This window comes from Talpa europaea, assembly GCF_964194135.1.
Source record: "Talpa europaea genome assembly, chromosome: 8".
NCBI lineage: Eukaryota > Metazoa > Chordata > Mammalia > Eulipotyphla > Talpidae > Talpa > Talpa europaea.
In genome coordinates, this window is record NC_140075.1 from 118,090,611 (window position 1) to 118,107,878 (window position 17,268).

At 57.0% G+C, this 17,268-nt stretch overlaps 1 protein-coding gene across 2 annotated transcripts in view; it reads left to right on the top strand.

The window, feature by feature from the left end:
* SYNE3 (spectrin repeat containing nuclear envelope family member 3) overlaps positions 1-16,942 on the top strand; it is a gene marked incomplete at both ends in the record, with an annotated part of 35,539 nt that extends 18,597 nt beyond the window's left edge. The window contains 10 exons of one of the 2 annotated variants that reach the window (XM_084240945.1): positions 847-1,029; positions 2,074-2,217; positions 3,007-3,141; positions 4,520-4,681; positions 4,797-4,969; positions 5,392-5,521; positions 6,854-7,015; positions 8,951-9,100; positions 10,049-10,087; positions 16,745-16,942. In XM_084240945.1, the coding sequence (XP_084097071.1) occupies positions 847-1,029; positions 2,074-2,217; positions 3,007-3,141; positions 4,520-4,681; positions 4,797-4,969; positions 5,392-5,521; positions 6,854-7,015; positions 8,951-9,100; positions 10,049-10,087; positions 16,745-16,942 (1,476 nt within the window). The remainder of the gene's footprint in view (positions 1-846; positions 1,030-2,073; positions 2,218-3,006; positions 3,142-4,519; positions 4,682-4,796; positions 4,970-5,391; positions 5,522-6,853; positions 7,016-8,950; positions 9,101-10,048; positions 10,088-16,744) is intronic. The other variant, XM_084240944.1, reaches the window with a different exon arrangement.
* Between the last annotated feature and the right edge of the window lie 326 nt (positions 16,943-17,268).

A 17,268-nucleotide genomic window follows, 5' to 3' on the forward strand; every position in this document is an offset into this window, starting at 1 on the left:
GGCGTGTAGGGCAGGAAGAGACATGCGATCAGAGATGTGAGCTCAGCTCGTGCCGGCTCTTGTTGTGATGACAAAAGCTGTGCCCACCGGGAGCCTGTGAAGGTTTATGGAGAAGAAAGTCACCCCGTGAGCCAGAGGACTGCCATCTGCATGTTGGGAGACTGTCTCCATCATGGTTTCTGGGCAACCTGGATTTGCTGAGAACCATTAACTGGGGTTACTCGTCCCCACTCTGCCAGGAGACTAGGGCCTGCATTTTGGGGTGTCTACCCTCTGATTTTTCACTTGATGTTCAAGTTGGAACAAGAATTTGTTTTCTCTCCAGTTCTTAAGCCACAGGGCCTCACCTTTCCTGGCTGGGGTCCTGTGGGCCACCCCCCCCTGCTCTCCTCCGAGCAGCCTCACCTGGGAGCGTGTTTATGTGTGTTTGGGCCCCTCACCTGGGGGCCTCACCTGGCCCCGTGTTTGTGTGTGTTTGGGCTGCTGGTGGGGGAACATCATTGAGGACCGAGTGGGTAGCTTGTGTTCTGCTGCGGGTGGAGGGTAGATGCTGGGGGCAGCAGGGGGGTCAGGGCTCCTAGACCAGGGGCAGGGACCCGAGGCGGTGGCACGGTGAGAGGCAGGAGGGATAGTAGGGCTTGGATTTCTGGGACACGTAGGAGGCAGAGCTCGGTCCCGGCTTTGGTGCTGAGCAGGATGTGGGGGATGGGAAAGGAATCAAGTTGACCAGAAATTCAGACCTCCTGGCGCACACCCACAGCCGCCTTCTCCTCGGTTGTGCCCCGGGCCTGCCCCCACCCTCTGTCCCCCGAGTCCCTGAGGTTCACAGAGGCCCATCTCCCGCAGGCGGCCCTGGCAGAGAGCTCCCGCCTGAAGGAGCAGCTGACGATGCTGCAGCTGAAGAGAGACCTGTTGGGCAGCATCTTCGGCCCAGAGAGAGCCGCGGCCCTGCTGGAGCAGGTGGTGAGCTCCGTGAGAGACCGAGACCTGCTGCACAACAGCCTTCTGCAGAGGAAGAGCAAACTGCAGGTGAACAGGGCCGCGAGCCCGCAGGGAGCCCAGACACAGGGTGGCTGCCCTCTGGCTGCCCTCTGGTGCGTCCCGACCCGGCTGCACCACCTGCCATGATGTGTCCCTGGACTTCGCCCCGTCCCTGAACCCCCGCATCTGTGAACTGGGTGGGATTATTGGGGATCCTCCCCCGGGTTTTATAGCCACCTGTCCTCTGCCCCCGGACACTACAATGCAGAGGCGCTGTTATTCTGCTTACAGCAAAACTTTTAATGTAGTGGCCCCACCCCTATATTAAGTGCATCGTTATTTAAAACAAACAAACTGGAACTGTCCTCCAAGGTAAGCTGGGGGCAGCCGAGGGAGGGGGGATGTCGAAAGAAAACACAGAGAAAAATGTCCATTTTCAACCCCCGGAGAACTGGAAGCCATCACTAAGAGGGACAAGGTGCTAAGTGACAGCACTAAGCCAAGGACATAACATGGCCTGTTGGGGACAGTGTAGGCTATGACGTGACAAATGCCGAATCTCTAGTCAGGTGACCAGAGCTGTGATCTGGAGGAACTGATTAGGGGCCTGGCACTTGCTAAGAGCTGCACATCTGTGATCCCAGCTGATCCCAGCTAATCCCAGCAGCGAGCACCTAGCAAGCCTTTTCGGTTTGCAGGCAGATGTTGTCTGCTGCATTGCTCGGCTCGCTGTGGCGCAGGCAAGCAGCTGGAAAGGCATGTGTTCAAGAAAACATTATTTACAAAACAGGACTCTGGTGGGATGTGGGGCGTGTGGTACCAGATATAGTTTGCCAGTCCCTGTCCTAGAGGCCAGAGTGACTGTTGTGTGAAGTTACCACGGGAGGAGTGTCAACCCCCTCCAGAGCTCCAGGAAGTCTTCCTGGAGAAGGTGACACCTAAATGGAAATGAGCTGGGCAGGATAGGGCAGGAAGGGGCAGCTGGATTGTGAATCTCCGGTTATGCAAGCAGGAGCCCGGGACAGGGCGGCGGGGGGCGGGGTGGGGGGTGCGGCAAACTCACTGCTACGTGCCCCTTCTGTGTCTCCACAGAGTTTGCTTGCTCAGCACAAAGATTTTGGGGCGGCTTTTGAGCCCTTGCAGAGAAAGCTCTGGGACCTCCAAATCAGGGTCCAAGCCGAGGATGGGCTTCAGTGGGACCTTCCTGGGAAGCAGGCCCAGCTTTCAAGGTTGCAGGTAAGGAGTCGGTGGGGCCTGCATTGCCCCTGCCAGGTGCTCACTGCCCCCAAAGCAGCTGCCCTCGGGAGGCTGTATCTCGCAAAGCTGTGGCTGTCCCAGCACAGAGCGAGCCCCTCATTTAAGACCCAATTTCCTATCAACACTGCTGATTTACCTGATGGCTCCTGCCTCAGAAGGGCCTTTAGCACCTGCCAACTGCTGTCCTTGAGCCCAACAAAATGATAAGCTGTGCCTTTGCTGACTCTGGTCCCCAAGTCTAACTTCAATTTTTTTTTTAAATTGCTCTGCTAAGTGTTCCTCATGAAACCAGAGGCCTTCGGTGAAATAAGCTGATTTGGGGGCTAAGAATAAATGTTGTAAAACACCATAGGCTGATCATTGATAATTGTTGCCTGGATCAGGAGCTTACTGGTTTTTAAATACACGTGCTATACCAGCCGTCTATTTAAAACCCTAGCAGGGCTCATACTAAACTCGAGAGTTTTCTTTAGAGGACATTAAAAATGGTGCATTCAGGGCTTGAACACTCAATCAGGGGTATGATTCTTCATTAGGAGCGGCCAGGGCTGAGATTCTTCACCAAGAAGAGCCCAGAGCCCTCCCCGCACAAGCACCTCGGGTCTTGGGCAGAGTTTGTTTCATCGCAAACTCTCACTGGCCCAGAGAGTGGGCCCATTCGGTGGCCATGATGGTGTAGTTGAGGGGAGGGGAGCCCCTCAGACTCCCCCAGAGTCCCCACATCAGCTTCCGTGATGAGAGACTCCACTCCCTCCTTGCTCTACTCAGGGCCTGCAGGAAGAGGGGCTGGACCTGGGGGCGCAGGTGGAGGCTGCGAGGCCTCTCATCCAGGGGAACCTTGGCCAGCAGCACAAGATGGACCAGCTTTCTGCCGACTGCCAGGCCCTGCAGAGGACACTGGAGGTAAGGGCTGGAGCCTGTGCCGTGGCAGACACCAGGCCCTGGAGTCCAAGCTCCTGAGGTCCCATCCCCCCTTATCTTCCTTCATTCCTTCCAACCCTTTTCTCTTGCCTTTATTTCCTTCCTTGCTCACTCAGCATATAATCACTGAGCACCACCTGCATGCCAGGTAGTGTCCTGGGCCCTGAGGATGAGGCAACACAAATAAGATGGCCAAGACTCTGCCTGAGAGGGGGAGGTGTTACGTTCTCGAGGGTAGATGGACAATGAGTCAGCAAGCCAACCAGCCAATAAATCCCACCTGCGCCCAGGACCCAGAGAGCAGGGCAGGCTGCTCAGACCCTGTGGGGCCTGCCAGGGAGACACCTTCCTGCTTGCTGGGTGAGTTTCAGGTGGAAAGGCTGAGCCAGGGCCTCACCTGCAGCGCCCTCTAGTGGCCACCTGGTTCTTCTCTGGTGCGGGCCCAGCCTTGGTTCCCCTGCAGCCAGGGGAATGGAGCTGGAGAGACTCCTTGAAAATGGACCTGCCAACAAGTTAAAATGCAGGTTTCAGGCCCCACCCAACACTGACTCTGCCGGAGCCCTGGGTCTGCAGTGACTAGTGCCCCAGGAGTGCCAAGCCAGCTCTCGGGCAGCCACACCGCAAGGAAACAGTCTAAGGCTGGGTTCTCCACCGTCCGTCACTAACAAATGCGCCTGACGTCTTTGAAATTCACAGACAGTATGTTACCCGCACACCTTAAGTGTAATATAACGTCTAAACTAGAAAAGAGACTTTAAAAGGAAGCAATTATAATACAATAATGCCTTGAATAGCTAAGTGGTCCGCTCGAGGGCTGTAATTTTATCTATAAGGCTGTATTAGGTTGTTGCCTAGATTATTCATTTGGGTGGCTGTAAAATAGTCCACGTGGGGCTAGACCTCAGGGTATTTATCATTCTGCTGTTGAGGGCACATGGGTAACGTTCCAGTTGGGGCTATTACAAGCGACACCCCACTCATGCTGTTGGTGAAGACGTGTTTGCGTCTACCCCCTGGGGGTAATGGTGGGGTCACGTGATGCCCGTCTTCTGTTTTCCCAAGTGGCTGTGCCGTGGCAGTGGACAATAGCACCCATTGCCCACACCCTCATCCAGACGTGGCCCTTTCCACGAAAGTAGGACAGGCTTGGAGGCGTTTGAAACCAAACCCGTCTTGCCCTGATAAATTCTGCTCCAAGCAGAAGGAGGGACCTGTCTCCCTTGTTCCTGCTGGGCGGGGCGGCCTGGGACCATCTCTCCTTGGGCCCAAGCAGGTCTGGGGTCCAGCAGGGCACAAGGGACCCAGATCTTACTGTCAGCCAGTGCTCACTGCGCCCTGGCCCCCCGGGGCTGTGCCGCAGGACCTGGTGGATGCATGCAGACAGCGCGTGCGGGAACACTGCGCCTTCAGCCACAAGCTGCTGGAGCTGAGACAGTGGATGGCCGCAGTCACTCAGAAACTGGAGTCATACCGGGGGGATGCAGGCCCTTGGGATGCTGAGTCCCGGGAGGTCCAAGTCCAGGTAAGAGCCCAGATCCCACCCCTCTGCATCCCCAGCAGGTTTGGGAGGCCACAGCTCCCCGGAGAGGGTGCAGAGGCCCCCGCCTGGACCTCACTCTGTGTGTGTGTGTCCTCAGAGGCTGCTGGCTGAGTTCCCGGAGAGGGAGGCCCAGCTGCTCCTGATCGAAGCACAGGGCCGACTGGTGATGAAGAATTCCTCCCGGGAAGGGGCCGCTGCGGTGCAGCTGGAGCTGGCAGAGCTGGCAGAGTCCTGGCAGGCCCTGAAGCTGCTAGAGGAGAGCCTGCTGAGGTGAGAGGCTCTGGGCCTGAGCCTGGTCTCGGGCATCGCCCTCTCCCCATCAAGGCAGCCCCCCACGGTGCTCCTGGCACAGACATCTGGGTTCTGGAGTCCCAGGCAGCTGAGGCGTCTCCAGTTGGGCTCAGCTGGCCCTCTGGCAGGGCAGTAGTGGGAAGCGCCCCAGTGCGGAGCAGCCTCCAAGCCCTCTGGGTATGTGTGCACCTGCATGCTGGGAAGGGGGGGTTCTCAGCTGGGAAACTGGAAGTGCATGTGCCTTGGGAGCATTCAGGCAAACTTGAGGCACAGGCGCTGGCTAGCAAGGTCCGGAAGTTGCCCACAGCATGTGAGCCCCTGTTCAACCCTCTCAGCCCCCACCGTGGCCTGGTGAGACCCCATTACGGCACCTCGTTGACAGCACTGATTTGCCTTCTCAGCCTCATCAGAAACCAGCAGATGCAAAGGACAGAAGTGGATTCTGGGAAGAAAATGGTTTTCACCAACAACATCCCAAAGGCTGGATTTCTCATCAACCCCCTGGATCCCATTCCCAGGCATCGCCGCCGGGTGAGTCAGCCTAGGGGGGTCTCTGGGGAAGTGCAGAGTCGGGTGCGGGGGGGCTCCAGCAAAGCCCCCTCCCTGCCAGCTCAGCAAGGACTTGGTCACACCCCTGCAGGGTTGACCTTTCCTGATGCAGCCCAAGGAACACTTGAGCTGATGGACGGAGGGCCTCAGAGACCTCAGCCCAGGCCCCCCGAGAAGGTCGGGGGCCCGTGGCCAGAGAGGCCCTCACCCAGAAGCAGGGGCAACCACCCCGGCAGGGAGCAGGGGTCAGGGTTGAAAGCTCATGGCTAGCCCAGGTTGGAAACTGAAGTCACACAAGTTTGGGGAGGGTGGGATTGGTGCTTTAAGTTGTGTTTTGTGAAAAGAATTCTCCTGACCACGTCACCCGGCCCGGCCCGGCTGCCTTTAGGCACGTGAGCCACGTGAGAAGGAAGGCACCCCTCACCTTCCAAGGGGACATATGAATCCCTTCTTTGTCTCACTCATCCTTTCACCCCAGAACGTCTAGGTGTGTTACTGTGTTTTGGGGGCTGTGGTGGAGCTGGGGTGCATGACCCAGACAGGAACACTGGGGACCCTCAGAGCGGTGGAATCAGTGCAGAGCTCTCCATGAGGGCACATGCCCCTGCCTGCGTTAGGTGCTAATTCTGAGTAGCAGGTGCCCCAGGGCCATGGTCCTAACAAGCCCCAGGCGAGCCCTCGCCCCTGAGGAGCAAGGAAGTGGGAGCCACGGGCAGTTGAAGAAGAGTCTACAAAGAGCCTAGGGCTCGAGGGTGGGGGGCTGGACTCCGGAAGCCTGCTGCAGCGAGGTCGGGGCCCATTCTGGGGTAGCGATGCCTTGGGGGAGGAATGATTTGTGGGTGAACCCTTATGCTGAGGGGGTGAGGAGCAGAGAGTGTGTGCAGAGAGCCAGAGGGAGGGACACCAATGTTGGGGCCATGACGCGGCTGCGGCTGGGGTTCCACAACAGGGAAGCTGAGGGTCAGGCGGAGCCATCACCCAGGCTCTGGGCACATCCAAGAGCGTGGAAAGCCACGGACACGTCAGCCAGAGCTCAGCTGAGAGCCTTTTAGATCACCCGGCCCCAGAGGCACCCCCCGGTCAGCCATCCTGGTAAGAGATGATGGTGGCCACCAGGGAGGTGCCAGCAAGGACAGTCTGTGGCCCTTAAGCAGGGAGACGCTGAGCAGCGAGACAGTCTTCCTCCCCGATGCTGCCTCTTCGCTCCTCGGGCATCCTTATCACGCGCCCCTGCCACGGGGAACCCCTCAGACACGCGGCCAGTGGCTGTTTTCAGAACCTCTGATGTTTGGGTCTTGCTGTGCATTCACGCAGGCAAACCTTCTCCAGGAAGAAGGCAGCAACCGTGAAGATTTCCCCCAGCTCCTGAGGAACTTTGAACAGTGGTTGCAGGTAGAAAATTCCAAGTTGGTTCAAATCATCGCCATGAAAACCGCCACAGCCCAGGACGTGAGGACCAGAGAAATGAAGCTGCAGGTTCGTTCCCAAGGAAGGGCTCCTTTGCCTTTGGTGTTTGCCACCAGGGCGTTTGTCAACAGAAGGGGCTGCCTCTGGCCGGGGGCCCTTCAAAGTATCACAGAGGATACTGTAAGGTATCCTGGGTCAGTTAGCTGTTGCTGTGTAACAAACGACCCCAGCAGTTTGTGGCTTAAAAGAGCAACTGTTTATGTAACTAGATTCTGAAGATTAGCAAGGGTAGGCTGAGCTCGGCTGTGCAGGGAGCCTACTGTTGTTGGCTGTCAGTTACAGGTCGGTTGGGTGGTTTTATCTGGGGGGGGTGGTGGGCTGTTGTGCTGAGCAGCCCAGGCTTCTAGCAGAGGCAGGCCTAAGATAGCAAGGAGTCCAGGCAAGGCCCTTTGAGACTTAGCGTAGGTACTAGCACTATGATAATTCCCCTACATTCGGTTGGACAAAGAAAGTCCCAAGGCCCACAGCCCAGGTTCAAGGGGATGGCAAGCAGACTGCCTGTTGCCGGGGAGACTGGCTGCAAAGGGTATGGGTGTGGCAGGAGGAACTACTGCATGTGTCTTTTAAGTTCTTAACCTTTGATGTGTGTTTATCTGCTGGACTGTCTACCTGGTCCTTTCAAAAATCCGCTCTGTCACTTTTCATTGCTTCCAGATTCTTGAAAAATTGAAGCTTGTCTTTTAATGTCTGACCGCAGCAAATATAGCTGTTTTACAGTGTCAGATAATGCCAGTGTCTCAGTCACGCTAGGAATGTGTCTATGTTCTTGGTGCCTTGTATCTGTGTGTGGCTGCTTTGCGTGCTGGGCGGCGTTTGGCAAATAAGGTGGGAGAGTAATGGGAGATTAAGGGTCATCTGTTCTCCAGAGAGGATTTTGTTTGCTTCTGCCTGGCGAGGGGGTGGGGCTGGGGGGGGGGTGCTTTATCATGCTGAAGCCACTAAATCCAAGCTCCAGGCCTGAGATTCCCTGGACTGCTGAGATGATTTGGAACTGGACTGCAAATCCAAGTGTACTTCTGTATTGCCTTTAGGCGTCACAGCTAAGAAGAGAGGGAGGTCGGGGTGTCCACTCTGCAGGACTGCGAGTTTGTCCCCCGAGCCCAGGGAGGCTGCCAGGGGCACAGCTCAGTTTCACAACTAATTTTGCCACATTGTCAAATGTCCTGGGTTCCTCCTCTGGGTTCTCATCCATTCCCAGGTTTTGGCCTGATGTGCTTGTTCTTTGGCTAACTCTTTGATGCCTTTTGAATGCTTTTGATAGTCCTCAGTGAGAGGTTTGCTCTTAGTTGCCAAGTGGACTCTTCCCAGGAAGGCTTGCCTGCCAGCCTCCTACCTCCTATCTGGCCACTCCCTCCATTGCCCAATACCACCCAACCCCAGCAGCTCAGACAACTGGCAGCTCATCCCATTAAGCTCTTTTAATGTCATCTTCTGTGGGCGCCTAGAAGCCAAACAACTTGCCCCACATCATACAGCTGAGGTGGAACCAGAGTCCAAAACCAGAACTTAAACCCAGGCTCCTGGATTTGGAGCCCTACCCACCCCCGACATCACACTATCTCCCAGGAATCCTGAGGATAGAAGGTGCCATCCCGGGGGAGCACAGCATTAAGATTTGATAGAAGTCCGTCCAATCCCAGCATCACCCCGCCAGGCTTAAAAACGCCAACAGAGAGACATGCTTAACAATGAAGCTTTCACCATGATGATCGTGCCTCTGGCAGACTTGGTTCTAAAATGTCAGACTTGGGAGTAACCAGGGAGATCAGTAGTGCTGCTGCCCCTTTCATCCTGTTCCATTCTGGAACATTCTGGAAAGACACTGCCTGATCTTGGCTTGAATTGGCAGGGCTGGGATTCTCATTTTACAGGTTCTAAGTGAAATGTGGTTGGCTCCCTCGCCAGCCAGGTGGGGCACATAACAATGCTACCTTTTCCCTCCAGGACCTGGAGGCTCGGGTACCAGAAGGTCAGCAGCTCTTTGAGAATCTTCTTCATCTCGGACCAGCGAGGGGGACTACAGATGAGTTGGAGGACCTGCGCTACCGGTGGATGCTGTACAAGTCCAAACTCAAGGACTCCAGACATCTGCTGGTAGGTACTCAGAATGCACAGGTCCCAGTCCTGGGGATGGACCGTGGCTAACCCAAACTCTCCTGGGAAATGTCATCAGCCCTTCACCCTCCATGGGCCTCCATAGGGCCTCCATGGGCCAGTACAGTGACCACTTCAGTCGAAGAGAAGGGACTTGTAGGATGTCATCTGGCCATTGAGCCACCCCATCAGACTGGAGTGACAGCACAACCTCTACATGCCTCCAGAATGACAGCACAACCTCTACATGCCTCACCCTGCACAGTCCAACAGCAGCCTTCTGCCAAAGGAATAGTAGCAGCAGCCTTAGAGGGTTGCTGAGGCTCGCCAGGGTCACAGGCCAGTAAGGGATAGAGCCAGCACTCACCCCAACTGGTGATGGAGGATCCTGCTGGACTGGGGCCTGGGGTCTGGGATCGGACCCCACCCCTCCATGAAGGTGGCTTGTAACTATGCACCTTAGACCCCGTATCTCCTCACACAAAGCAACAGTGATCGCTAAATGAATCATAATAATCGCTTTTATTAATGTTCTGTCCTCATAAACAACCCAATGAAAGGGGGTCCAGTTGTTAGTCCCTGAGAACCAAGGAGGAAACTGAGTCATGGAGGTTAACTCGGCTGGGGGTGGGGAACCTGGGGCCCTTAGCCCCCAAGCCCCAGACTCCAAGCTTCACCTTGAAGCTGCCGTCCTGGCCACTAGGTGTCAGCGCTGCCCCGGCCAGGGCCTGGCCCGTCTGCCCAGACAAGGCCCCACCTGGGGCTGAAGTGCGTTAAAAAGCTCATTAAGTGAATCGCCTGCTGGCTCAGCCTGTCCAGATGACCAGAAGTTTTAAAGAAACACTCCCCTGACAAAATGAATATTCCATTACAGGCTCTGCTGGGATTTGAGTTTCACTCACTTAACTTCTTTTTTTTGCCTTTTCCTCTCCTTTCCTAAAATAACAGACGCAGAGTTCTCCAGGGGAGCCGACTGGATTCCAGAAGGTACCGTGTCTGCCATCTGCTGCACAGTTAGAGGGCAGGACGTCGGGAGGGTCGGTGGACCTGTGGTGCTGGGATGGGGCTCTTGGCCTTTCTGGAATGTTCCATCAGGTCTGAGGAGCATTTATGGGGAGTCCGCCTGGGGGCAGGGGGCTGGGCCCTGGGGTCCTGCTCTCAGAAGCCCCAGGGGGTCCAGGCTGTACTGAGCTGTGACTGGCACTGGATAGAGGAGGAACCCTGGGATTTTTTTGTCCAAAATGGGACAGTGTGGGGAGGAAGAGGACACTGCTGTAATTATGCTGGGATCGCAGGCATAGAGCAGGGCTGTCCCAGGACACCTGGGGTTCCAGGCAAACCCAAGGGCATAGACGTGGGCACTGCTCCTGCCCTGCTAGTAGACGTTTCCACCCCGCCCCCCCAGGAGGCTCAGAGCTCCCCCAGGCGCCTGGCCCCCAAGGCAATAACCTTAACAGCAGTGATAATAGTGAGCAGCCTAGAGCTGTGTGCAGGGGCTGGTGAAATCACAGTCAGGGCCTCTTCTTTGTCCCATGTGGACAAAGTTGTGTCTTGGGGACCCACCCCTGGGGACCGGTGGGTCTCCCCGCTTCTGTCAAATCCCCACGAGATTGCAGTCCCAGCGCCACCTTTTGTAGGAACAAGTCTGTTTCCTGCCACGCATGGCTCATGATGGCCTGGGCCTCCGGCACGCCCCCCATAGCATTCGGGGCCGAGGCCCCTCACGCCGCCGAGTCTGTGACCCAGGTGCCTGGCACACCAGGTTCCCCACCCTCCATGGTGCTCATATCTCGTGTTTGTGTGTATGGGCAGCACCCGCCAAAGCTCTGAGTTTGTGGAGCTGCTGGCTCCTGTGCTAACAGGCCCTGGCCTGCTGTGAAGAAGTAAGAGATCCGGGGGCCAATGGCAGAGCCAGCTGGGGCTTATTTGTATGATAGCACGTTCAAGGGCCGCGTCCTCCGAGCTTCTGATTTATAACATCTGGGATGGTCCAAGAATCTGCATTTCTAGCAAGTTCCCTGGTGAGGCTGAGGCTGCTGGGCTGGGGTTCCCACTTTGAGAACTGCTTTATCTCCACATTTGCATCTGGGCCCCACCATCAGGGTGTGTGAGGCTGGGCGGGGCACCTCACCTGGCTTTCCAGGGAGTAGAAGGGGTGCCCTAGAGGTAGGGTGGGAATGTCTGTTCAGAGCCCGCACTCAGTAGGCTCTTGATTGCCATGTGACAGAGCACCCGGGGACCTTCTCTGCAGCAAGGGCACTCCTGGGGCGTCCCCCCTTTGGTTTGGGGCTCGTGTTGTTTCTTCTGGCAGGGCTGCAGGCACGCGCACACACGCACACACACGGGTAGAAAGTAGGTGCTGTCTGCAGAGGTTGTCATCCTGCCAGCTTCAGAACATTCCCTATATTATTTTCAGTCCAAAGCGGGAGGGGGAGCCTGCCCGAGGCTAATTATTTATGAGCCGTTGGTTCTCTGCTTTTTTCTCGCCGTGCACCAAGTCATCGAATGCTCCACCGACGTCAGTGGCTCCAGCCTGCTTGTTTGTATCCACAGAATCATTACCATTTATTGAATTTGCAGCTGCCTACACACTGCCAGCTCCGTGCCCTCAGACAGGCTGCCCACTGCGCTCCGCCCCATGAAATGTAATTGCTCTTGAAGTCGCCATGGCCAGGAGTCCCCACAGTTCCTGCCTGGGCCCGGGGAGTGGTGTCGTCCTACCTGAGACAAACGGCTAGTTGAGATTTGCAAACACATCTGTTTGCCTGGGCCACCGGGGCAGCATGGCCCGTGCACCATAGACAGGGTCGGGGCAGACCCCTCCCCGGTGCTGCCTGCTGTGGCCTCTGGGGGCAGAGCCAGAGGCTGAGCTACCCAGAGCGACATTTTATTCACTTGCCCGCACACGTCTTCCTAGGCCTGAAGGCTCATCATGTTCCACCTCTCTGGAATCCGGGTACCGTCTAGTTCTCCCAGCAGGGATGTGGGTTTGCACCCCCCCCACCCGAGACACAGTACCCGACGTGTCTTTCCATGAAAGTCTCTGCTCCCAGGCTGTGGCTGGTCTCTGCCATCAGCCCCTTGGAAGCCCCCTCTGCCACGCATGTTCCCGGGAGAATTCGCGTCCCTGTCTTCACCCAGCGCCACGGTGAATTTCCTGGCTCCCTTTCTGGGAGGTGAGGCGATTCCTCATTTCCGCTGAGTGGATGGTGCAGCCCAGCTGGAGGGAGCGATCTCCAGTGAGCCCCCATCCTGGTCCTTTTCTTTCTTGGTGGGGGTTAATGGTGGCCACTTGGCATCGTAGGCGGGAAGACCGGGTCCCGCATCTATGGAGCAGGAGTGGGTCTCCCTGTTAGACGGCAGCTTTCTCTCACCACGACCGTGATGGTGTTGAAAATCCCTGCTGTGCGCTACATGTCCTCCCACCCCCGCCCCCACCCCCCCCAACGAGCCTGGTCCTCATGGTTCATAGCACCTTCTCTTGGCTGGAGGAGAGTGGCCTCTTGGCCCCGTTTTATCTGTGACCATGATCCAGGTCAGGCTGGGGGCAGAAAGGACGTAGCATGACTTTGGAGCCCGCGATTCACTGTGCAACGCTGGGGGCTGGTCACTTTGGCTGTTTCTTAGCTGAAGAGCTGGGCCCTGCTGGGGCTGGGCTGTGTCTCATCTTCAGAAAGAGAGAGGCAGCCCCAGACTACCTGCCGTGTGTCGCCCCAGACTGTCTCGCTCAGCCGGGGAGCCCAGAGCGACTGGCCAGCACTGATTTGCAAAAGAGCCATTGCCAGGACCGTGGACGTAGGTTCCTGAGACTTGACTTTGACGACTGAACTCCAGAGAGTTTGTCCGTCTTTGCAGTCTCTCTCCTCATCCTGCTGGTGCTCCGCCCACCTGCCTTTGTGCCCACCAGTGCCTCTGAAATTCACCCCAGCCACGTCACCAGTAGCTGCTGCTTCTCTCGACGAGGAACATATTTCTGTGCGCTTCTCCTTGGCCTCTAGGTGACCGCGGGGTCAGTGACCGTGTCCCTGCTCACGGCTGTCCCGGCTGCTCTTTTCAGATCTCGCCATGGGTCAGTCTGCTCCTCCCTCCCTCCATCTCTGTCTCTCTCCCCCCTCCCCAAGCCCTCCCCTCCAGCTGGTAGAATCAGTGTTGATAAGATTCAGTGTGGATGAAACACTAGTACTTGGGCCACAGCTCATATACAGAATTCTAGAGCTTTCTCAATAGTTTACAAAAAAAAAAAAAAAATAGACTTTTTGGGGCAGTTTCCCCTGTTACTGCCCCCTTGCCTGCGTGTGACACGTTCGTTACAGTCCGCGAGCCCGCACCGCCCATCAGCACGATGACGTCCCTGCTAACTTAGTGCCCGCCTCGCGCTGTGTGCGCTCAGAGCTTTGATGAACTCACCGCAGACGGTGCCATTTACCCCCCGTTACAGCATCATGAAGCATCTTGCAGCCCTGACGTCCTCTAGGCTCCTCCTGTTGCTCTCCCCCCGCCCAGCCCTGATAACCTCTGACCCTTGCACTGTCCTTACGGCTCGCCTTTCCCCGAATGTCAGAACCGTACCGTATGTCGCCTCTTGAGAGTGACTTCTTTGACTTAGTAACATGCATCTAACTTTCCTCTGTGTCTTTTCATGACTTGATAGCTCCTTTCTTTTCATCACTTTGCTGGGCAGGAGCTCTGGGGGGCCCAAGAGCCGTGGAGAGCTGAGGACAGAGCCGTGGTGGGCACTGTCACGGTGTCACAGTGTAGAGCCCGGATGTTCCGGGTGACCCGTGAGGACAGAGAGCACCGTTGACAGCCAGGGGTCAGCCAGGGTCTGCATGTCTCATCACGGGCCCCGAGGGAGGCACAGACTGCCAGATGCACAGAAAGGGTCCTTCCCTAGTCTTCATTCACTCCATGCAAATGACGGGGGTTGCCGCAGACAACTAAAGTGGACCCCAGAGAGACCAAGGGACGCAGGCATACTGCAAAGGAAAGGTGCCCTAAGACTATACAATGGGAGCTCAGTGTCCACCCCGACCCTGGTCAGGAACTAACCAGAAGGAGGGCGATGAGTTTTCCACACAGGAGGGTCAGTCTGTGCAGAAGCCCCGTGGAGGGGGATGTGAGGGTCTCAGGGGGCTGAGAGGCGGCATTTAAGAGCAGCGCCTTCCTCCCTGATGGGACTGGGGAGCTTGGTGGTGCCTGGTCCCTGGCAGTGGGAAGCTGCAGCTCTGGCGGGAGCTGCCCACCTGCCCGGGATCCATCTGTTAGGGGAGAACGGGTGTTTATTGAGCACCTACTATGCACAGCAAGTTAAGCAAGGGCCACCATGTTCACCCTTCCAGCTTTGGCAGGCAGACGTCACCCCCCTCAACCCCCCAGCCACCCTCTCCCCCACCCCCCCACCGAGAACCTGACGCTCAGAGAAGCCAAGTGACCTGTCCTAGGTCACAGAGCTAGGAAGTGACACAACAGGGCTAGAGCCCAGGACTCTGGACCTTCCCCTCCCCCAGCCCAGGCCACATTCTCTGTGACAGACTCATCTGAATTCAAAACTCAAGAGCCGCTGTTGGTTTCCACTGAGCCTCTCCCGCCCACAGATGCTCCTCCTCCCCGCCACGTGCTGTGCAGCCTCGTCCTCCATCCCGACTCACCCCTTCCCGCGGGAGCCCCTTCTCTGCTTGGGTCACTCGAGCTGCTGGGACGCAGGGAGTACTTTCTGGGGAGACTGAGGTGCCGAGAACCCCCAGGTCTGGGGAGAACAGAGATGGCCGATTTCTTCATTGTCTTCTTAGAAAGTTGTTGGTGTCTATTTGTGTGTGTGTGTGTGTGTGCGCGTGCGTGTGCATATGTGTGTGTGTGTGTGTGTGTGTGAAGATTTGGGAATCAGAAGAGCATTTTGGACTCCAGGTCCCTTAAAGTGAAGCCATGAGCTCCAGGGGAACAGCCACTGGGCAGGCAGCGGAGTCCTTTGAAGGAGACCTCCCTTGTCAGCACTTGGAAAGGCAGACACAACTTGGACCGTCAAAGAGGGCTCCCCCAGAGGGTGCTCAAAGGAGCATCAGCTCTGAGAATGGAGAAGAACAGAGAGAGGGCACCTGGAAGCCAATTCTCCACCTGAGGGGACCATTCATTACAGGTGTTCAGTTGCGGTGTAAACCCACACCTGGGGCTTCTTTCCTCTCCCGGGCGGGTCAGAGATTTGAAATCAGGCGCCACCAACATGAAATGTCGGGGAGTCCGATTAGAGCCCCCACAGACTGAGGCGGCCTCACCCGAGCCCAGCGAGTGGGCGAGACCACAGCCCGGGCAGGCCTGACCCCCGGGCAGCTGTGGAGGAGCCGCGTCTCGAGGACACGCCCCACTCCGTGCTGGCGGGAGTCATCACCCCGCACCCCTGCTCCCAAGGTCACCGCTGAAATAGCGTAGCCGGAATTGCTTCTCTGTCCCGTGCATGATTAGAAGTGTGTTTTCTCAAGGTCACTGGCCAAGGACTCTGGCAGGTGGGGATATTTAAGGCTGAAACCATGGAGTCAGATGTTTTATGTGGAGGTGGTTGGGGCAGGGGAGTGTGGCCACTCAGGTCTGAGAGGCGGAGAGACGGATGGGCCAGGCTGGGCCCTGCTTTCTCACCACCACCACCCCCGTCATCATCGCCTCACGTCGCCCCCACCCTCATGTCCGGACTGTAGCTCGTGGCGCCTGGAGGGAGAACCTTTGTGAACTAGCAGCATATTCTGCACTAACGGCAGGCACTACTAAGCAGATCCCAGCTACTGTGAGCTAGCGTGTAAATCCCCGCTGACGCTTTGCTCTGCGTCACGCCATCCGGCACAGGGTGCCGGGGTAGGTGCTTTATTCCCATATTGCTGCGGAGAAAATGGGGGCTCAGAGAGGCTGCGGGCTGGCCCAGGGTCACCCAGTGAGTCCATGACAGAGGCTGTGTTAGGACCCGGTCAGCCTGGTCCTCTGGGCCGGGCCCCTGCCCAGCACTCCACTGCCCCTCGGTCGCGGGGCTTCTTTTTCCTGGGCATTCAGCTCTTGATCCTTTGCTGTTTGGAAGTTGCTTGTCCCTCTGGAATTTAGGAAACGTTCTTTGGCCACTTTCATGGACATCACAGCAAAGAAGTCCACTAGGCGTCTGGACTTGTGAGCCGGACCTTCAGGTCACGCTGGTGGTGTCGATGAAAGAGGAGGTGATGGCAGGGAGCAGGAGGGCTGTGGTGGTGGTGACGATGAGGGTGACAGGTGGTAAGACAACCGTGCTTTAGACGCGCTCTTAATGGTGCATCTTAATAGGGCAGCAGCTTCAAGTGCCCCAGCCCTGGCAGGTAGGTGCCATTCTGACCCCTCTGTGTGGATGGAGAGTTGAAGTTCAGAGAATTTGAGTGCCCCCCGCCCAGTCCCCTCCAGCCCCACTCTCATAGCCAAAGACTTAGAGTAACTGCCAGAGTCTGTGACTTTACTGAAGGCCTTAAATGGTTTGCAAAAACCCCAGGGATTTTTGTTTCTGGCAAAACTCACATGAGCCCCACTTCCAGATGGGGAGACTGAGATGTGTGCAGTCAGCCTGTCCGGGGGCCACTGCCCCACGGCCCCCTCCAGCCCCAGCCCCTGTGCCTGCTCACGCCTCCCTCTTTGGTTCTGCAGACTCGGCGGCGAGGACTGGGCTCCTGCTTCTGGAAGGTGTGCCGTGTGGCGCTGCCCCTGCAGCTGCTGCTACTGCTGCTGCTGCTGCTGCTCTTCATGCTGCCCGCCGGGCGCGAGGGCCGCAGCTGCACCCTGGCCAACACCTTCGCCCGCTCCTTCCGGCTCATGCTGCGCTACCACGGCCCCCCGCCCACCTAGCCCCACAGCCCCGGGTGGCCTTCCGGCCTCCGCTGCAGCCGTCGCTCAGGGCTCCCGTGAGGACGCCGGGACACTGGGCACTGGGCAGTGTCAGGTCAGCCTGACTCTGGACCTGAGGCCAGATCAGGGTAACTACTGTAGTGATGCCCCGGGACAAAGGACTTTTTATACAGTGTTGTGTCGGTCTATTTATACCAAATGTGGACTGTGTGTGACGAGAGAATAATGTATAGAATTTTTATATGCGCTATGGAAATGCTCGGTATGTATAGTTTTATATGAGATCTCCATTGGTAGGGGGAGCCCCTAGCGGCCCTCTGGTCTGA